General features: G+C 36.3%; 1 protein-coding gene across 2 annotated transcripts in view; it reads right to left on the bottom strand.

The window, feature by feature from the left end:
- Window positions 1–252: 252 nt before the first annotated feature.
- LOC138696509 (uncharacterized) overlaps window positions 253–23,565 on the bottom strand; it is a 175,580-nt gene continuing 152,267 nt past the window's right edge. The window contains exons 4-9 of one of the 2 annotated variants that reach the window (XM_069821565.1): window positions 19,730–19,872; window positions 14,085–14,280; window positions 9,568–9,877; window positions 6,755–6,936; window positions 2,932–3,042; window positions 253–998 (exon numbers count right to left, since the gene is read on the bottom strand). In XM_069821565.1, the coding sequence (XP_069677666.1) occupies window positions 691–998; window positions 2,932–3,042; window positions 6,755–6,936; window positions 9,568–9,877; window positions 14,085–14,280; window positions 19,730–19,872 (1,250 nt within the window). In that variant the 3' untranslated portion in view covers window positions 253–690. The remainder of the gene's footprint in view (window positions 999–2,931; window positions 3,043–6,754; window positions 6,937–9,567; window positions 9,878–14,084; window positions 14,281–19,729; window positions 19,873–23,565) is intronic. The other variant, XM_069821564.1, reaches the window with a different exon arrangement.

Below are 23,565 nucleotides of genomic sequence, written 5' to 3'. Positions count from 1 at the left end.
ACTATAATAGTATTTAAATTCATGACATTTTCGTTGTGGCACTTGGTTATATGAAAAAAATAAAAAAATAAAAATAGAATATGTACCGACTTTTTTTTCAAGTGCCAGATAATTGTTTTGTTTCTCTATAATGTCGTCATGTCATATTGTTTAAACACAATAATTTTAGAAAATGCATACCGTAAGTGTGAAGTGTGATGGTACATATCAAAATATATGTCTCTTTGGATATTAATAATTATGACAAGCACGTTAGCTCTTAAACAATCTTTACTTCTATAAAAAATAATATTTACAATAATTATTATATTATTCAGTTACAATTTGCAGCTATGTAACACATAATATATGAAATAATCATTAGTATAAGTCTGGTTAAATTTTACATAAATAATAGATTCACTTAACTGATAAAAAAACTGCCCGTTCAAGTTCAGTATTTGAATCGAGTGGGCAGGATCAGGGGTGATGCACCTTAACAGCTTTGTTCCTAAGTCAGTCCTGATCAACCATTGGTGGAAAAAATTGGTTTCTGGCTTCGTTCACAGACTTTAAGCAATAAGCAATATTGTAAAACTTTGGCTGCTTTCACTGTGCAAAAACGAATTTTTACCTTACTGGTGGTAAATATAGAAGTGCAAGATGAACGAACTGTCTGTTTAAATAAATAAACAAGCATTGTTCACGTGCTTAGGCTTCTGACTGAGAGTTTGTTTCAATCATGATGCACGGCTGCTCCTGTCGAACCAGGTGGTGTGTGGGGATCCGTATTGTAAAGACACCAGAATAATTGTGATCCGAATCATTATGGTGTGCACAGTCTGTATCACTTTCACCCTGTCCTTGAATGTCGATAGTCTCAACTTCACAGTGTCCATTCCTTCCTTCATTCAAGGATCCTTCGAAATCTACTTCACTTGCATTGCAATCTCGTAGCGAATTCTCGAAGTTCTCATAAATTGAAACTGAAGATGTGTCATCTGGTGGTGCATTTTGACCTGGTTGAAGACAGAAGAAATTTTTATAAATCTTACTTCATAATAGAAATAATTGTTGTCATGCTGAATGTATTTTTTGTAAAATGTAATTAAATTTTTACCAGTTTTGGTTTACTGAAAGAATGGTGTCATACTTTACAAAAACATTTATCAATAAAATATGTAAATTTTCAAATATTCACTCAAAAAAGAGAGGAGAGAAAAAAAGAGAAAAAGAAACTAAATAAAAGAAAGAAATAATGAAAGAGATAAAAGAAAGAACGAGAGAGAGAGAGAGAGAGAGAGAGAAGAAAAGTAGAGATATGAAAGGTCAGAAAATTTAATTCCTCAATATTGTTATTGTTGTAGACTGACATAAATATCTTCCTTGGCACAGGACTAACTTTCATCTATGAAAGAATTATCTCAAACATACGCACCTTGCACATTTCTCCCTATTCTATGGATCCAATGGTATAGCCATACTAATTGTTAGTGAGAATATTGTGCCACATTACCTATATTATTTAAATTTTTGTTACCTTCTAGTCAAAATCTGTAACTATAACCAGTACCGGTACCGGTAATTGTACAGTTCTTCTAGAAAACAAAAAAGTAAAGAAACAGTTCAAGAAGAATAATTACATTATATTGTTCTCAAGCGAAAAGATTTCATGCTAAAAAAGCATCTCACTTGATGATACGTGTCAGAAGAAGAACAATTATTACATATATCTTAAGTCTGATTAGCAGTGGCGGCTGAAGCCACTTTGTCTGAGTAGTGCCAGAACATTCAAGTCAGAAACGAAAAGTAAGATAATGTATCGTTTTAATTGGTGAATATTTTATGCAACTAGACTAATAATAATAATAATAATAATAATAATAATAATAATAATAATAATAATAATAATAATAATAATAATAATAGACTTAGTAATAAGTTAATATAATAAATTCACGGAACTTTGAAGTTTTCTAAACTGTTCTATACTTGAATTATATTTTTCTGTAATTTTCAGCAAAGAGTTCAATGACTTTCTGGCTAAAATTGGAGATCTCGCCCTGAGAAACACATTTATTTTCATCTTAATACTAAATGACTATGGCTTAACAATGTTTTTAACTAATGGCGGACACTTGACTTGTGTTATTCATCCAAGGGTCCTCATTTAGTGGGCGATATGCAAAGCTTGTAGTTATTTCGGTGCCATGAAGGCGTTGCCCTTGATGCACCATAAGAGGCGAACTACATAATGCCATATGGTGATTAATGGAGTAATGGTGGAATGCTGGTAAGAGAAAAGGGAGTTTCCCGCGAAAACCTACGACCGAACACCGCATTTGTTCACCACAAATTCCAGTTGAACCCACCAGGATTCGAACATTGCAATAATTTCAAAAGCAAAATCTAAAATATTGGCGTTTCGAGGTAAAAATTAAAAAAAAAAGGAAAAACCATAATAACAAAAAGATTATGGAACAAGTAAATTCAGTTAACTATCTAGGAATTTAATTTTATATGAAAATGAAAAGAAGGTATTTCAGTCAGCGAATATTAATATACTATCTTGTGTTAAAGAAACATTTGATAATACAAAATAATTTTACAATATAATGAAACTATGCTCTTATTGCAAATATGAAAAAATTATGTCCTCGAACTAAAGGAAATTGCAATGTACCAATGACCAATAAAAACCGTGCATAAATTAATTTGAATTTTGAGATAGAGATCAAGAAAGAAATATGACATCTAATAGAAAACTGAGCTCTTTGACTATTGATTACTGTGGTATTCAAGGAAATGGCACTATAGCTTGTTTTAAATGTTATAAAATAATTTTACTTCTAATGAAATGTTAGTCAGTTCAATCTGATCATTTCATAACTTTTTCATTTTTAGATTTACGTCAGTGGGAAGAGAGTCTGGAATCGGAAAGAAATTACTTACCTGAGACTCGTTTCCTTAGGCCAGGGATGAACCACCAAGCTGTGAGAGCACAGCCAATCACTCCTCCCACCACCAGGATGATCATAAGTACCATTTGCACAACGCTTTGATCTGTGAGGATAAATGTAAGTCATTGTACATTCATTACTTGCTATGATGGTAGTGGTTTATACATTGTATTCAAGCTCATGAATTAATTTTTACCGGTAAATATTTTTCTGGTTTCAATTACAAATGGCTATCATTTCCCATTTCTCTTCCTCTCCCTCATACTTTTTGTATTTCTTTTTATCTCTTTTATCTTTCTCCTTTCCTGTCCACTAATTCTAGCTATATCTCATTCCCTTTGTTTCTTTCTATCGATCTTTCATTTTCTTTGTTTCTCTATTAATTTGTCATTTCCTTTTTTTCTCTCTATATATCACTCATTCTCTATTTCCCTCTATCGATCTCTTGATATCTATTTTTCTTCATCAATCTCCAATTCTCTATTTCTCTGTATCGATTTCTCAAGTTCTATTTCTATCAACCTTCAATTCTCTATTCCCTCTATCGACCTATCAATGTTTATTTTCCTCTGTCGACCTCTCAATCTGTATTTCTATCTATCAACCTCCAATTCTCTATTTCTCTCCATTGACTCCTCATTCCCTGTTTTTTTTTAGACTTCTCATTCTTTATTTCTCTTCATTCTGTTATTTTCCTTCTTTCCTTTTCGTTGTTTTCTGTTTCTTAACCATTACCTCTTTATTGTATCCAGTGAGGGAAGTGAGATGGTATGCGATGGTATGGAATACCGCCACTGGTTTCTATGACCAGAAGATATAGGGTACTCTTAGTGAAAAACGACATACCGTCATGAAAAAATGTGATCCGTAAAAATTTGTTTATACATTTCTTCACAACAAAGAGTAGGCTACTACCTATTTGCTTCGTAAATCTAAACCACAACCTTCAGCAACTGTATTCAACGTGTATTTAGACACGTTTATTTGATAAGTCAATCCCTGGAATGCTTACGAGTGGCTGTGGTCAGTAGCTTGTGGTGGCCATTGTTGCCAATTTAGTGACTGTGTCATTTTTGTTGTTGTTGCACTTTTTATTTATAATTAAGTAAGTCACTTTGAAGCTTTAACATTATTTTAAATGATAAGTCTCAGTGGACATTGTAAAATAATGTAGTAGATAACTAAAGTAACTTGAAATTATTTTATTAAGAAATTTAATATGTTGCTTAAGCTTCAAAGATTCGCGTTACTGATTGTAACGAAACAATTTATTGTATACATCATTTATGTGTATGTTATAAGGAAGGGTTTTTTTTCCACTTCCCTCACTGATTATATCCCTTATATACTCTTTCTATATCTCTCTCCGTTTGGTACAGCTTAAACTATGGTTCCGCTACGGCGATCATCGCCGAGCGAACAACGCTGACGATGATCGCTCAGCGCTCAACGTCGGCTATGCAGTTTCCTTTTGCAGCGAACATCGCCGTCTTTGCTGTACAGAATAATCGATTTCCAAGAATCGACAATCAGTCGATCGAGGACATCGCAGATTAATATAGATTGTCTCCAGCTGTTTAACAATGAACTTGAGAATTTACAAGTTGTTACAATGGCTTTAAATAGGGGAAAAATAATTACTGTATTACTTCTTGAGGAAGAATAATATGATCGAATTAAATATAATGTATACCAATAGACAGAATACTCCAAACCAATGATATGTTTAAAACCAGACGTACAGAAGGATGTTTCAATGGGCTAATTTGTAGACATATACTTAGGCTTACTGATCAAATTAAATTCAAAGACTATTTTACACTTACTATAGAGCAGTTCAATTTTATTTTGTCTTTAATTGAAAGTGCTGTGAAGACAAATCCTACTTCATTTGTTGAAAAACCATCCAGCGAGAAATTGTCTATTACTTTTTAAGATAGGCCCACCGGTAGCGTAAAATGATATTGCAATTATGTTAAAACAATTATTCATGTTTATTAAATTCTATAATTTTCAGAAATATATAGTTTTCCTCCGTCTGCTTGTTACAAACATAATACTCGACAGGTGCAGGAGCAATACTAAGGAAACTGGCCACATAGGTAGGCTACAATAATTCATCCTGGATCTCTCGCATGTTATGTTGGTAAATTAACAAGTGGAGTGGGGCTACAACAGTGCATAAGAATATAAAGATAGGCATTAAACGATTTTTATTCCGTATTGAAAATACATGTGGCTGCAGACTACTACTAGGTCCGTGTTTATCAATATACAGTATGTAGCTAAAGCTCACAGAAGTCAGTGAAGGGAAAGAATATTGTGCCCTCTTTGTTTTAGCTTTTCCGGAAAAATACCTGTATTTTCCGAGCGAGCAAATCATGTCAACAAAATAAATTACATTGTTCGTTATAAATTGTAGTGGTTTCAATATTCAAGCTGTGGCCTAGCTATTCAACTGAAATCTAATGATAAGACACACTTCATTTGAATTTTAAAATAGTCTCGAGTAGGCTAATTAATTAGACCTACATTACTGTAATCGTCGTTATTAAAGGTTGAAATTTAATGGAAGAGATTCTCTTGACACCCTGTTTATACATCCCTGCTTAAAAACACTCAATTCGGCATTTTTATAACACCGTCATTAAAAAGTTCATTTGTAATATTGTTTTTCTAATGTATCTATTCGCATATTATCCTATCTCGAAAACATGTTACTTTACCACCCTTCCCTATAATTTCACCAACTTCCTTCCACAACATTTATTTTTTATGGGCATCTCTATATACTTTCGAACCCATATCATACAAGCAGGATGACTGGAAACAAAATTAATTAAAATATCATTTATTGTTGAGAAGTTCTAAATACACGTTTTGAAGCCATATTGCTTTACCGTCATTCTTTTGTTTTCTGAATGTACGACGATCATCGCTCTCAATTTGAAGTCAAATCAACCCAGAGCGATGAACGCTGACGCACATCGCTGCAGCCAGCGATGAACGTCGTAAAGAAACCAGCTGCGTATATTTACACGTAATCCTCATTTCAGTTTGGTTGATAGGCTTTCCCCTCTACTCACACTCTTTACCATCCGTGAAGGGGAAGATGCTACTGTCTATCTTACTAACGTTCGACTAATTGACTTTGAACATAGTGAAAATTCTTATTATTGCAAATGTTTACTGGTAATCTATATTTAAAAAATCTAGGCCTATAATAAGCGTTTGTATTTCATTTGATTGTTGTTTATATCAACTGGCACAATAAAAAGCTACTGACAGCAGAAGATAAATGTTTTCTTCACCGCTAGTTGCTACTCTAAGCATATACAACGGGACAATCTGCACTGTGTCACTCCCCCCTGACTTCATAATACAAACTAACATTTCTTAATTTAATTAATTAATTATTAGTTGAAGATATTGTAAGAACGACACTAAAATATACTGAAACATGTAATTGTCAAACATCTGTGTCACTGTATTTTATATCGACTTATATACTTTATTTAATATATTATTTTCTTGTGTGCACAACTTGGGGGGTGCAAGTATAAGAAGTAACAGCTACCGGTCTCTTACTGACGGACTCAGGGCAAGTGGAAGGGGAAGGAAATGCCTTCGCATCCTCTCAACTTGTATGAAATGTCGTTTAGAGCTAATCGAGCGGCGTTGTTCGCTCGGCAATGATTGCCGTAGCGGAACCATAGCTTTACTCTCTTATTGAACCATAGAACATTTAGGTGTATTTACAGATTAATTTGTATTTATATTGCTAGCCCTCCTGGTCCATCACAGCACTTCCTCACCTTGCAGCATCCTCCCTGTGTGCGTGTCCACTATCTGCTGATGGCGCAGGAGGTGGGATACCTGCACATCGTTAACTGACTCGGCGCTCTCTGCCTCGAACGCCATCACTTCAGGCTGGATGTGTTCCACTCTGTTGCTATTGCCAGGCTCATCTCTGTGCCGGTTTGTTGGGAGATTGATGCTGTAATGTTCAAGATAACAGTTTCCTGAATAGTCATTTTAAAAAGCTGTTTAAAGATAAAAGATTTTATAAAACAGTTAACTTCCTTTTGAAAGTCTTGAGGCTATTGAAGACGATGAAACGATGATTCTGCAAGAATGAAGCAGAAATAGAATGACGTCAGCAGAGGAACCAAGATATTCTAAGAAAATCTGTCCCATATCATGTTATATCGTATAGCAGGGCTTCACAAATGCTCAAAATTGCAAGCGCGCAAATAGCCGTGCAACAGTGCAATGCACGGTGCAACAAGGTAAAGAGTACTGCTGTGAGGTATCCAAATACATCTTCCGGGATTATTGCAGTATGACTAGGGGGCGGAACTAAACGGCGGAGCATGAGTCGAAAGGTTACGCAGTTTAGCGATCGATCTTTTTTGTTCTAACCTTCAGAATAAGTTAGTATTGTTTAGATAAATAAAAAATACCTTTGTTATGTTTGGTTAGGCTACATTAGATAAATAAAATCTTAGGTTGGCACAACATGTAAAGATTTGTGTGGTATCGATCACTAAACGGAGCGTAACTTTGTTTACTTTAAGTTTTACTCAACTTGTATACTGTATGTGAACGATTTTTTTCTGTCCTCAAGTGCACAAAAACAAAATTGCGGTCGAGTATTTCAGATGCTAATTTAAACCATATTCTCAGGGTTTCTGTCAGTCTACTATTGCTCCTGATATAACTGGTATCATAGCAAAAAAAAAATAATAACGACGGAAATATCAATAGGCTACGTTTTATGTTAAGTGTTATGTTTCTGTCAATAAAAAAAGATTCAAGTTACCTCAACACACTTCCTGTCAGACATTACTTAATAAAAACAAAAATTGTAAATACATTTATGTAACTTACATTTATTTATTTCGCCGTCACGTATACAGTTCGCACTGACACCCCCTCAGTATTGTCTTGTTAATGCACGTGCAAAGTGCATTGGGCAGTGCAGTGCACCCTGTGAAGCACAGTCGTATAAGATACTCTGAGAATCGAACCCAGAGTCATCATGAGACGGCATTACCTGAGGTACGGCTGAGTCTTACATCACGTTTTTAATATAGGCTAACAATCTTCTCTCGAATTTATTAGACACCTTATATGTATGTGACTAGAAACTTGGTCTTCAGTGGGCTCGTCTTTATCAAGAGGGCTTAGATTATATTCTAAGCCACCGGTGGCGAAAATGTAATCGTGCGCCCAGCCACTGTGTAACCTGCAACGTGCATAGCACCTATGGAGGAAGGCGGACACCCGAAGGGGAAGTGAAGCAACTGTCTGACTTATTAACGGATTTTCATTTTCCTTACGTCAAGCACTTAAATATAATTTTATACAGTACAAGGCTACAAACTATGTTTAGTACGTGTAACGAAGAAAGAAATGAACAATAAATGAACAATATCACAACCTAAAATTGTCTTCAGAATGTCTCTGCGACAAAGTTTCAAAATCAGGAATTATGTCACTTACTGCCAGTCGTAGTTGATCACGAAGGTATTTGTCTGTCAGTTGTGATCTAAATTGCTTTTTACTATTTTAATTGTTGAAAATAATTTTTCACAAACGTAAGTTGTAGCGAACATGGCTTCAACAGAGCAAGCGATAGAACGAAGCTTCGGATATTTATTTTTTGGCAAAGATTTGAAAGTTCAACATTTGTCAAGTCCTTACAGTAATAGTAGTAGGGCTTAAAAAGGGCGCGTCAGCTACTATAGCTATTTGCGCCCTTATCTAAAATTCTTCATAAAACAAAGACATAAATAATATAACAATAAGGATGCTAAAGAAACTAAACAGCGTTGTCACGGTAAAACGAGGTACACTCAAGTCCTTACATCTAGCTTTCATTTGACATCACATAGTAAATCAGTGAGTTCAAATTGAAGAGCTAACCGCATTATTCGTACATCTGCTGAAAAAGGGTCGACGTACAGAGATGATGATGATGATGATGATGATGATGATGATGATGATAACAACAATAATAACACTTAACCTTTTAATGTTTCATCAGCAACATGTAGTATAATGCCGTTTTATGTTATACAACCGTTTTTCTCATAATACTTGTGAACAAATTATACATTTAATATTCTCATCATATTGACAGCAAAAAAATGCGTCCTCCCATCCTACTTGGAACTTTCGTACATGGTTTCGAGACAGACATTATGCCACTCGCAGGTCAGAGACAAATACAAATCGAACGGAGTTTGGCTCCAGTGAGTGAAAGGGTGGGGGTTGGCGGAGGTTAGAAGCAAGCACAGCTATCACTGCGAGCCACAATGTCTCGCGAGTCACGTTCTCGCCACGGCTGTCTAAGCCCTCTTGATATGAATCGTCTCCTACTTATTACATTGACAAGTTTACGCTTAGTACACATTTCAGTTTGAGATTGTAAATAATAGTACAGTACAACGTGCTGAGTTTGCCAGTAGCAACCAAAATTCTACACCACCGATTTTGGCTGCAGAAGTTTCTTTGCACTTCCTACCAAGGTCACACTCCCTCCGAAAGGCCTTCGTGAGCTAAAGGCAATACACATGCCAGAAAAGTTACAATTAAAGAGAACTGAAGTATGTTTAACTCGTACCCAGCTCTGACAGTGAGCGTCTCTGGCTGGAAGGAACAGAGCACGAGGAACCTCCTGGTACTGTGTGTGAGGATAGGCAGGTTCTCCTGCACCAGCACGAAAGTAGCCACCGTGGTCTCGTTGACGTGGGTGCCGCACAACTTGTGGTCGATGCGGAGGATGTACGTGTCTCGGGGGCTGTCTGGGTCCCCGTCCACCGCGCAAAGCTCCCCGTCGCCAGCCTCCACGGCGATGCGGCCCCCGAAGTGCGGACCAGTCGCTACCTCCACCTCACTCGCGTGAGGCAAGCACTGCGTCGCGCGTGCTGAAACTGAACATTGCTACGATTACAAAGAAGCCTCAGTACTGAGCTCTGAGCAGGAAAGTTGTAAGCAAAGTCTAGTATATACAGTCACGAAGCTCAACACGTAGTAAATATGCATCCATAGATAGTTGCTCACCACTAGGATCGCTAATATCGCCTCTTTACAGACAATGCGAAATAATACCGGCACAGCCTATTGTTCCTAGCACCCTCACAACTCAAGCTTCGTGACTGTCTATACTGGATTGTGGTTGTAAGTTTAAGAACTGACTAACGCTGCTATTATACTATCAAAGTTCTTTGACAAAGATCTTTTATAAAATATATATTATAAAATATATGACAGTTTCTTTGATAAAAGATCTTTTATAAAATGCAAGTGCATCTTGTTATCTTTGATAAAAGATTTCTATACCTTGAAACAAATATGGCGGAACGCAAATATAACTGGAATGTTACTACCACAAAAATTCTGATATCGGAGTGTGAAAGAAATTAAATGTTATGAATAAATAATTTGTATAATATAATATTAATATTAGGCTATATAATAATATTTTATAATAATTTGTATAACTTTTTAAGTCTTCGCATTGTAGCTCTTTTAATAAGTTCTGATGGATACCTCTCTTGTCACGTTTTGCAATCTACAGTTTAACCCACAACGTTTCTTTTTCTGTTTCTTTTTCAGTAAAATGCTTACGTAATAATTGAACTAATTTTAACTAAACAAACATAATACTGTTATTCATTCATGGTGTTATAAATAACGTGTAAATATTAGTATCAACAAATTATAAAATTAACGCGTAAATATTAGTTTTAACAAATCATACACTTAACGCGTAAATATTAATATCAACAAATCCTCGGAACACGTGTTCACTGTTGTGGAACAAGTGTTAGGTGAGCTTTTGTTTCTAATTTTAGGTTATCTTTGATAAAATATTTTGTAAAAGATTTTACTTATGTAGTGTAATATACCCCAAATCCTATCTCTTATCAAAGATCTTTGATAAAATATTTTATCACATTCTTTGCAGCCTAACATAGGCTCAAGCGAAGCACATGAAAAGCACTAATGGTGAAAAGTGTGGCTACTAAGCATTCAGAAAACATTAGTCACATCATCTTGAATGCAACGCAATGTTTTAAACGATATTAGTTATCCCATCATTATAGTTGAAAAAAATATAATATCCTTAAGTACCTCAAGAAGAACACTTGAAATCCGACAAGATATCCATTCATATCAAGTCCGAACTCACTTTAAATATTTGTACACAGGTAAATAGGTACTGTAAAGAACATACAGGTATGGCTACCATTACAAAATGTAAGACACCAAAGATAGGTTTGTAAATATCAAATGTCAAATAAAAAAAATAAAATGATGTAAACATATGCATATGGTCTTGAGAACTCTGATTGGCTGTTGGATGCATCGCACGTTTTCTCCCATGAAATAGTCTAGCGAAATACATCCATTTTATTTTTATTGATAAGCTTTTAAAGATAGTTTTAAATAAATGCTGTATAATACAAAGAAAGATTTTCTTTTGTTTGTTGCCATGTGAACAGATCTGTATAGATATACTTACTTTTAAAGAACGCGGAAGTTCATTGCCGCCCTCACATAAGCCCACCATCGGTCCCTATCCTGAGCAATTAACAGTCCCTAGCATCATATCCCACCTCCCTCAAATCCATTTTAATATTCTCCTCCCATCTACGTCTCGGCCTCCCCGAAGGTACTTTTCCCCTCAAGTCTCTCAACTAACACACTCTATGCATTTCTGGATTCACCCATACGTGCTATATGCCCTGCTTATCTCAAACGTCTGAACAGATCTATGTGTATTATTAAATATGGTGTCACGAATATTTTTTAACAACGGCGGAGTGATACATCCCGGTTTGTAATAGTGTTCTGCAGGGCTAATCCGGATAGCTGAGACTGAGCGTAACGAACTCAACAGAGTAGGCGACCCTTTGGTCGTACCTATCTAACCTGATGATGGAACTTGTATGTAGTTCTGAAACGTTGAAAATGTCAAGTTCCAGGACATGGTGGAACACCCAAATGCCTAATTCTAATCATAGTCACCACGAAAGCCTAAACACTCATATTTCCTCTCTTATTATTGTAAGCTTTAGGTCTACTGAGTTTTAGCTTGATGAATATACAGGGAGTATTAGAAAAGCAACAACAAATTTTCACGGTTGGTTACCCTAAGCGGTTAACATATTTACCGAGATTCGAGGGTTTAAATCGAGCAGAGGACGTTAATGTTTAGGGAAATAATATCTAGCATGGTTTCCGTCAGAAGGGAAGTAAAATCAAGAAACTTGTGTTAATAGATTTATATAGAGTGACCAGAAGTCCTCTTTTGTCCGGACATGTCCTTCTTTTTAGGCCTTTGTCCGGGGTCCTGGCGGATTTAAAAAAATTAAGAAATGTCCTCCTTTTCGTAACTTGTAGGCCTATGCCTGATATTTTGAAATTATCTGATTTGACGCCTTTCTCAAGTAATTTGCCTGTAGGTGGAATATACTCTTTGCCAACGATCATAACTCTCTTTGCTCCTATTTCTTATTGTCGTTGCTTTCATACATGTAGCTAACTGTAAAATCATTTTATATCAAGTTTTGTCATAAGTAGACCTATGCTGTAATAAAATATAATATATTGACATAATTTTAAGTATAATATAGGCCTAAGCCTAAATATAAATAGATATTATCTGTCCTCTTTAATAAGTGAATCTGTTATTTCGAAAATGTAACATGTACTGTTCTGCGCAAACTACTTCAGTAGCATTTATTACGTTCACCAAACTAAAAGTCCATTTCTTATCCATTTCTATAGATGATGTATGTGACTTATTTTATGATTTTTAATAACAATATGTTATAGGAAAAAGTAAAGAGTACTCCAGTTAAAAAAAGTAACATGCGCGAAAATGTCACATGTTAGCTACGTTTTCGAAGTAATCGATTCAATTATAGTTCCCTCGACTTTGATATGTAGCTAACTGTAAAATCATTATTATTTTTTCATAATATTGTGTAATAAAATAGATATTAATATATTTTTATGCTCGACCATGCCGAAATGTAGTAATTATACACCTGGTAGTAGCCCTTTAATGCACCTCATTAAAATACACCTATTCATTATAATTCAGTTGTTCAGCCAATGTGAAATTACCTTTGTACTGATTGTACCATTATAAAACAGCAAGTATCGATTATTCTCGGATATGCAATCGAAAGACAATTAGCGAAAAGTCACGGAGGCTGGAAACCCAATACTGTTGCAGAAGGTTATATTCTGTTACTATAATAATTAGCGTTAATTTTAAATAATATTCAAATAAATTCAATTTGTTATCTCGTTTTTCAATTCTAAATCAATTTCTAGGTTACATCAAGCCTAATGTTCATGTTATTCTCTAGATTATATCAAGGCCAATGACATTCGTGTTTCGGAAAAAAATAATATTTTCGCGTCTGCGCACATCTCACAATTCAGGTCAGTTCCACTCCTCACTTACATAACCATAACATGAATACTTCTGAATAATTTCAAGTTAGAAATATGGTCGAGCATAAAAAGTCGTATGAAACTTGCCTATAATGGTAATTAAGACGCTTGTATGAAAATTATGAAGCTCGCTTGCGCTCGTTTCATAAACAAACATACTCGCGTCTTAATTACTACCATTATAGGCTCGTTGCATAATGTAGTATTAAGTAGTATGATATAACCCTAAATCTCTACTGTAAATATTTTGTAATAAAATAGATAATGACGGAATTTAAACTACATGTACAATAAGCCTAAATCTAAATACATATTTTCTGTCCTCTTTTTTCAAACAATGTCCTCCTTTTTTAAGCTTTGTGTCCTCTTCGTTTATCGATGTGAATCTGGTCACCCTAGATTTAACATTACAAGCTAGAAAACACTATCTCTGAATAAGGCAACACTATGTAAATTTCTTCGTCTATATTTTTGCCCACATCGAAATTTATCATCCTTACCTAGCTACCATCTTATAATCAGAGGTAATTAATACATTCCGTCTTACAAATGTCGCCCCTTCCACCTTTCCCATCTGAAGTAAGGATATAAAAATTACATTTTAAATAGTGTGCTTGCTACTTCATAGGAATTTATAATGGACAAAGTCACATATTCAGAACTCACAGCCTTTGGTAGGGACGATAATGCTCTTGTGCATCAATTTACTTTCGCTGCGGAGGTCTTCTCTGAGCCCGGTCTCCACGGGCCACACTTCGAACGAGTAATTAGTGGACATGCGAAGACCACTGATGATGACGGAGTACACGCGGAACTTGGAGTTCTCGGAGATTACCTCACGTCCCAGTGAGTCGTCTACCAGCTGCAAAACAACCAATCGAACTCAAAGATTTCCAGAGAAGCGGTGTACAAACAAGAAACAACACAGTAAGGTGTCTACAAAGATACAGAGTGCGGCAATGAATAGGGCGATTTTAAAAACGTTATCATTGGTGAATGACTAGATTTATTCACCTTTATCACAGACGAACACAAAGTATACATATAAGCATTTAGTTTACAAGCAATTTAACTGAATGAACAGTCCTTATTTTGCGAAAATAACGTTCTGCAAATGACCACCATCCCTGTGTACGCACTCGGTAAATCGTTTCTTTCCTAACATCACCCATTACTCTTTGCAGCATCGCCACAGGAATTCGTTCAATTTCTTACCGAATTCGGTGTTTAAACCCCTGAATCGTGTGTGGACCTGGAGCACTAAAAACATGAGATTTCAAGTACCCCCAGAGAAAGAAGTCACAGTCTGAAAGCCGGTCATCCAATAATCCCCGTGTCTGGAGATAACATGATTAGGAAACAAATTCCTCACAGCTCAAAGTTACGAACCCAGGCCTTGATGGCATGAGATGACGGAGCAGCATGATTCCAATGAATCCCGAACTCTCTCCGAAATTCACGCTGAGCGATCACGTAACAGTCGCCCGCCGTTTTTGTAAAATGCTTTTACAGCATAAGCACGTTGCGCTCCTGATCGTAACTCCATTGTAACAGAAATGCCTTGAAGTGCTTTACCAGAGGGCGTCACCCTCATTCCCACCACTCAAGCCAAAGCAAAATAAGCGCTGTTACAAAATCGCCCGATTCACTCCTGCAATTTGTATATAAACTATAGTAAGAACGCTCTGCAGTAATTAAAACAGTATGTTGCCTCTGCTACAATAAAACAATGTAAAACACAGTTGGATCTCTCGGCAATAATAGAAGCTCTTTGCAACGATGAGAAACGTAGTAGGCCTACGATAATGAAGAACACAATTTGACTTCTCTGCAATAAATAAATACTCTGTAGGGCCTTTCTGTAACAATGGAAAATGCAGTAGGAATTCTCTGCAATAATACAAACATATAGTGACGTAAGACGGCAGCATACTGCCTCGGACAGGATGGTTTTGTCTCGGACCTTTCTACATGACTGTGATTACATGCATTGTTATGAGTAGGGAACGGATTTCTAGTCGTTAAAAAAAGAGAGAGATTTATGATTTTATTTAGGATTTTTAGGAGTTCATATAAAGTTGACAATTAATAATTTTATTTTTAGTAAATATTCCATTTTAGATGGAATTTATGTGCAAAGAACTGATGCTGAAAATGAACGCTTCTGAAGTGAAGACTTAAATTAGGTATATCAGTGAAAGAGACTGATTGCTGATTGGTTAGTTTCATTTCGCATAACGGGGTGCATCGACGCGAAAATTAATTTGTAAGCTCTCGCCTAACCTGAACAACCTACCACCCCTTTTATGCTAGGATGGACTAAATAAAAAGGCGCTTTTAAGGCACGAACATGGGTCTTAGGGGTTTATGATTCATTTAGACGTCTAGGACCTAAAGAATTTTACTAGGGGGATCCTGTGTACATGAAGCATAGAGATATCTGAATAACATACGTCTAGGACGCAGCAAGCAAAATAGATAAGAACTAGAAATCCGTTCCCTAGTTATGAGGCTGCAGCATACTGCATCGGACATCCTGTGTAATCACATCGAACGGTCTGAGACAAAATGGGCGATACAGTATGCTGCTGGCCTATTCTGTAAGAATGAAAAGCTCAATAAGAGCTGTAGGCAATACTGCAAGACACAGTAGGATCTCTCTGCAAGAGTGAAAGACTATGTAGGTCCTCCCCGCAACAATGAGAGTTCCTGTAGACTTATCTGCAACAATTAAGATTCTGTACGACCTCTCTGCAAGAAAGGAAGATTCTTTAGGACCTCTGTAGAACCTCTTTATAACAATGAACATAGGCGGAGTTATGGGGGGCACTGCCCCCAAAACTTGGCCGAACTCTTTTTTTTTCTATTAACGTTAGAAAATATTGAGTTCAAAAGATTTTTCTTGCTTTTGTTTATCAGTAAGTTTCTGTGCTTAAAGTGACGAATTAATGTCTTCAGACCATGTGTATGGACTATAATATTTATTTTAAATTTCTGAATGTATAAGAATTTCTATACCTCATTTGAGGAATGGAAGCATTGTAATGTTTTTTTGTAACAGACTGCTGACGTGTTAGAACTCTGCAAGTGTTCAAGCAGTCACTTGGAGAAATATGAATAACATACGGAACAACAATGCAGAAAAAAGAAAAGTGATCCCAATATAATGTGTAAATTTAAGGAAGAGATTAAATAAAATAATTAGAGTTTACATTTCAAATGATATCTTGCTTTTTAAATAAACAGATAAAGTAAATGTAAAATTGGTCCACCGCTGTGGAGTAATGATTAGCATGTCTGGTCATGAAACTAGCGGGCCCAGATTCAAATCTTGGTTGGGACAAGTTACTTGGTTGGAGTTTTTCCTCAACCAATTGAAGCATAACTGCTGGGTAATTTTCAGTGTTGGACCTCGAACTCATTTCGCCATCATTAATTCACATATAATAATAATAATAATAATAATAATAATAATAATAATAATAAACATCATCATCATCATCATCAATACAATAGCCCGGGTTAAGTTCACGGTGCGGCGTGATGTACTTGTATAAGAGTACGGCCGTTCGGCTACCCAATCATTCACAGAATAGGAGTGGTAAGCACAATAAGCTTCAGGCTGCAGTGTAAGCCTTCGGGTCCCTCAGTTCTGTACAAGAGGAAAAAAAAAAGTTGAATATTTCCAAAAATTTTACTGCTGTAAGCTGTACTTAACCCTTAACGTCAATATTTCTGCTTTCTTCACTTTCAATGGCGAGTACAGGTCATGAACTCAGTCTCATCTGCGACATTGTACTATGAAGATGTATCTTTATTACTTTTAGCTTACTGAATGGGTGCTTCGGTCAATGCTATAGTGACTGGTGGTAAAGTGAGGAGAAGGAAAGTTGCAGAGCTGTACAATAGATCAGGAACACTGCTAGCAATAGCAGAATTTTCTACAATTATTAATAATTCGGCCATTTTCTCATTTTCTTTATTGTTGAAAGTACGAATTCCTTCCATCATTGTGAATCGAAAACTGATCAGTTGTTGAGGAAAAGTAATAAATAAATCCTGTAGCATAATATTCCTAAAATATGTTGGCTTTTTCGATAATTTCCTTTTCAGTTAAGGTGTTGAGTTTTGATGGCAGGAGCAGCGAGAATTTAGCGGAGATGTTCATGCTTTCAAAGCGTACGTTAACCTGCTGAATTATGATGTCCAGGCAACCATTAAAAACATATACTCAGAACCTTTCTTCTGCGTTCTATAATCGTTCAACTGCCAATTCATCAAAGAACTTTTTAACATGGCGTTGCCGTGTTGCTTTGAAAACAGGGTCTTTTTCCAGGAATCTGAGATTTCCTCTGCTTCCTTTACAATAGTACTCGAAAATTACTGCCTCAAATGACGAAGTATCCACCAATAGACATAAAGATACTCTATCATTATTTCAGATTTATTTTTAACAGTGATGTGGCCGTGAATAAGTCAATGGACTTTTCTTGTAAATATTTTGAAACAATATTGGCGTACTGTAGGCCTAATATTTCATACTAAAACACAAGCATAACTACAAAGTCAAAGGAATTCAGTTCATTTTTCAATGTAAGAGCTGTTTTTTTTTTTCGGAAGATTTGTTCGAGAACGTAATTATAATTTGAAAGCATATAGTCACCTACAAAAACTCCCTGTCAACGTGAATAAGCTATCAAACCGCGACGACCATCTCGTAAGGTAGAGTTTTTTTAGTGCTTTTGGTTGTCATATTATCCAGGGAACTATTTTTCAGTCATAGCTGAGAGTTGAAAACGTGATGGAGAAGCGGGATAGGGATTAAATTTGCGTCATCGAAAAGAAAAAAATATATATAGCAACTTGAGAAGTGATTGTTGGAAGAAACTATTGTAATAATGCTAAGTGCATAGGCGGAGAGAAAACCGTTTCCTTGGGGGGCAAAGCAAAACCATAGAATCCCGATGTAACGAGATTATGGGGGACCTCATTTACCTCCCCCTCGTGTTATAGCTTGACCTTGGTACAATATATCGGAATATGATCAATTAATAAAGGTATTGTAAAATAAAGTAAAGTTGTAACAAAATGTACAGAGAATTTTACTTTTTCTTTCCTCTTGTACGAAGGAAGGACCCGAAGGCTTGCACTGCAGCCTGAGGCTTATTGTGCTTATCACTCCTATTCTGTGAATGATTGGGTACCTGAACGGCCATGCTTTTGCACAAGTACAGCACGTCGCACAGTGAACTTAACCCGGGCTATTGTATGGTTAATGGTATGTGAATTAATGATGGCGAAATGAGTCCGAGGTCCAGCAATTCTGCTTCAACTGGTTGAGGAAAAATCCCAACCAAGTAACTTGTCCCAACCAGGATTTGAACCTGGGCCCGCTTGTTTCATGACCAGACGTCCACAGCGGTGGACCAATTTTACATTTACTTCATCTGTTTATTCAAAAAAGCAAGATATTATATGAAATGTAAATACTAATTATTTTATTTAATCTCGTCTTTAAGTTCACACATTATATCGGGATCACTTTTCTTTTTTCTGCATTGTTGTGCAGTATGTTATTCATATTTTTACAAGGGCTGCTTGAACACCTGCAGAGTTCTAACACATCAGTACAGGCTGTTACAAAAACATTACAATGCTTGCATTCCTCAAATGAGGTATAGAAATTCTTATACATTTAGAAATTTAAAATAAATATTATAGTCCAGACACATGGTCTGAAGACATTAATTCGTCAATTTAAGCAGAGAAACTTAATCATAAACAAAAGCAAGAAAAAACTTTTGAATTCAATATTTTCTAACGTTAATAGAAAAAAAAAGAGTTCAACCAAGTTTGGAGGAGGCAGTGCCCCCCTATGCTCCCTCATAACTCCGCCTATGGCTAAGTAGTATACATTTGCATGAACGAAATATCGTGTGAATACTATTCAAAATAGAAATAATGTCTGCAGGTAAAATATAGAACGGTTTTCTACCTCCCCTCCGTATCGCGGGCCCTGTGGGCCCGTTAGTTACGCCCCTGCTCTGAAATTACATAATTCACAGTTGGATCTCTCTACAAAGACATAATTTTATACTTCAATGTGTTTACAAAAGACCCTATACATTTCAGTCTCTCTCTCTCTCTCTCTCTCTCTCTACAAGGACATAAAAGGATCTCTGTAAAATTATATAACATACAGTTATATTTCTTCACAATAATTACATCAAATACAACTGTTGCAGTAGGATTCTCTACAATAGGATAACGATATCGTACACAGAGAACAAAATGAGACTCGTCGATCTCACCTTGGTTCGACATCGGTTCTGTCCCCAGGCCTGCAGTTCGCAGTAGTGCACCTGGAAGCCGTACAACTTGGGAGCGTGGCGATCGTATTCCCAACGCAGGCGCACGTCTCGAAAGTCTGGCTCCGCCGACAAGTGCAGAATCTCTGCAATCACACAATTACCACGGATTACTTACATTTCTCTACATCATAACGACCATAAATAATCACCGTCAGACTCAGGATATACTGAGACATGAGGGCAAAACAAACTTGTGAATAAAATTCTTACGAGAAGTACATAGTTAATTAGACGAAGCAATGACATGATGCAAAGAAGAATTTTATTGAACTGAGCAATTTCGTTGAAGATGAAGTTATTCATTCCCTGAGGCGATTTAAGACATGAGAGAGGATGTCTGCTATGGCATGTCCGTGAAGAGAAATTGATCGATTGACAGCAATGAGCCGACACAGTGAAGCGAAACAGAGAGATTGAGTCTAATTATTTCTGATCTTGCTGCTGTTGAATCATTGCTATTTATTTTATTCCACAATAAAATTGATCATTCCAAAACCTTTTGCGTAAGGTGACCATCTGTCCAGAATCTTCCGGGATAGTCCCGAATTTAGACCCCTTAATTGGACTGCTACGAACAATCGGCGAAAGATACCTGGAGGAGAATAAAGAAGTGCATATAGTATTTGTGGACTTAGAAAAGGCGTTTGACAGAGTGGATTGGAATAAACTGATGGGGATCCTAAAGAAAATTGGCGTTGTTTGGAAAGAGAGGAGGCTGTTCAATAACCTTTATATGAAACAATAGGTCGAAGTCAGGATATGAGAAGAAATGTCAGAAGGAAGTTTAATAGGGAGAGGAATACGACAAGGATGCCCTTTATCACTTACCCTGTTCAACATCTACTTGGAGGATTTAATAAAGAACTGTTTTCAGAACATGGAAGGAGTGATAGTAGACGGAAGAAAAATAAACCGTATAAGATTTGCTGATCATATGACATTGTTAGCAGAAGAGGAGATGATACTAAGGGATATGCTACTGGAGCTAAAAGACAGCTGTGAGCAGTATGAAATGGAGATAAATGCCAACAAGACGAAGACCATGGTCATAAGAAGAAAAGTAAAGAAGGTAAACTTGCGAATTATAAATGAGGTAGTACAGCAAGTGAACAGTTTCAAATACTTGGGATGTACTATAAGCAGTAACATGAGCTGCTGCCAAGAAGTCAAAAGGAGAATTGCAATGGCAAAAGAAACTTTTAATAGAAAAAGGAGCATCGTCTGCGGGCCTCTGGAGAAAGAGCTAAGCAAGAGACTAATGAAGTGCTTTGTGTGGAGTGTAGCATTGCATGGGACAGAAACATAGACATTACGACGAAGTGAAGAGAAACGAATAGAAGCATTTGAAATGTGGATATGGAGAAGGATGGAGCGTGTGAAATGGACAGACAGAGTGAGAAACGAAGCTATGTAGGAAAGAGTGAATGAAGAAAGAATGATGCTGAAACTGATCAAATCGAGGAAAAAGAATTGGCTGGGTCACTGGTTGAGAAGAAACTGCCTACTGAAGGATGCACTGGAAGAAATGGTGAACGGGAGAAGAGTTCGTGGTAGACGATGATGGACGACATAAAGATATATGGATCATATGCGGAGACAAAGAGGAAGGCGGAAAATAGGAAAGACTGAAGAATGCTGGGTTTGCAGTGAAAGACCTGCCCTTTGGTAGAAAACTATTTATGAAGGAATGTCCCAGATTTTTCTGAAGTCATTTTGGGTTGCCAATTTTATTTGTCCTGAATTTTGTCAAAATGTTATGATTTATCCCCATTTAGGTTTTTCTACATTCAAAGTCAAGTTTTTAAGGGATGTGAACTGTAAAGTTGACAATATAGCCGGTTGCCACTACTGGCAATAGTAGTACGATATCTCATTTACTTCAAAATTGAATTAAATGTGAGTGGTAGCCAATAAGAGGAGCTGGCAGTGCCAGTATTACAATGCGCTGTGTTTCGATTGGGGGAAATGTTATAGCCTAAGCCATGTGATTGGCTAAAATTAATTTTCTGGCCATACAGAATTTATTTGTTATGGTAACGATTGATATTAGTGGAGAAAAACACTAGAGGAGGAGAATTCGATTTGGTGCTGTGGATTGAACTTCGGCGTAACTCTGTGTGAGGGTACGTACACGTTGGAGCGACGATAAACGATAAAAGAAGCAGCGATGCTATATCAGAGAGAATTGAAGCATGCATTGGCACTGAGGTGTGCATATTGGAGCAACGATAAAAGCGAAGATACACGATAAAAGCGACGAAAAAGAAAAGTTCCATTTTCTTCGCTCTTGTCGTTCATATGATCTCTGATTAAGATAATATTAATCTGTATAAATACCGGTGGTTATCAATATATCCGAATATTAATAGATTTATTATCATTTCGGTATATTAAATTAATTATCATAAATATTGGTAAGTTGATCAGTTGTGTATTTATTCGAGATACGTTAGGCCTATGTGATCACAAGAACCAATCACAACACAATGAATTATACTAGCTTTGGGATAAGAATCGAGTTCAATTTTGTACGTATTTAAGTTATATTAACCTTGAACCTAGCAGCTGATATATCCTATATATCTTTTTTCATTAAGTGGATGCATAGAATATCTTCTACTGATAAATCAAAATGTTCGCTTCCCGCGTCCTCGTTGCTCCGGTATGAACACTTGATTCTTTGATAATACCAAAGCGTCGCTAGATCATTTCTCTTATCGTTTATCGTTGCTTCAACGTGTACGTACCCTTAGAGCGCTTGGTACTGTACGTAGAACCAAGGACCCGGGTTTAATACCCGGCGCCGGAGCGAATTTCTCTCCTCTAATAGCAATAAGTGATTAAAGTTTTCATTCCATGCCTGATGCTACAAGTTTGCACTTTCATATGACTCATAAGAAAAGTACTCTTCTCACCAGTCGCTATTCTAAAAAAACATCTATCGGCAGAATCAAGAATTTAACTAACAAAGCAGAGAAGCCGACAAAAAAAAAAACAGTACAATTCCCTACATTGTCTAGAAAGCTGGTGAGACACAACCGGAAACCGTAAAACACGCAATTGATGAAGTTTCAGACCTCCTTAAAAAGGGCTAAATACATCCTCTTCTGAAAAGAATAAAAATCTATATAAAAATAATCACTCATCTCCCAGGGGCAAAGGACAGCTAGTGTTTGGTTTGATGCTGAGAGCTACGAACAGAGAAAAGAAACGATCAAGCTTCTGCACAGAGCATGTACAGACATCTCCGAAGCAAATTTAAATCTCTATGCAGAGAAAATGAAAGCAAAGAGAAAGGAAATTAACTTCATAGAAGAGCAAAGAAAGCCGAAGGTCAAGAGGCGCTAACAAAGAGCAGAGTCTTTTCTTGGCATTGGAAGAAAGTTAACCAGCACTGTCACAAAGATCCCAATGGAATCTTGGGGAAAAATTTTTCCTTTCTCCTAACAGAAGTAGCTTAATCATCGCGAGAATCATATAACACACGTGATAAGCATGGCGGAAGTAAGAGCAGCCATCCTCAAGGAGAAAGACAAGCTAGCAACCGCACTATAGTAGATTGAATTTGTAATTAAGAACTCAAGGAACATTTAAGTTGACTCCCTTCTGGACAGATTTATGCAACACATGTAATCGATTGTAATATGTATAATATGTCTAATATGTTATTTTTGTGTTTTTATGTTGTTGTATACATGTATTGCAATGTGTTGTTTTTATCGTGATTATGTTTATTTTTATTGCGTATTTACATTTATTATGTAAATTTATATAAA

This window comes from Periplaneta americana, chromosome 3 (assembly GCF_040183065.1).
Source record: "Periplaneta americana isolate PAMFEO1 chromosome 3, P.americana_PAMFEO1_priV1, whole genome shotgun sequence".
Classification (NCBI taxonomy): Eukaryota; Metazoa; Arthropoda; class Insecta; order Blattodea; family Blattidae; genus Periplaneta; species Periplaneta americana.
This window is presented reverse-complemented; position numbering and strand designations above follow the sequence as displayed.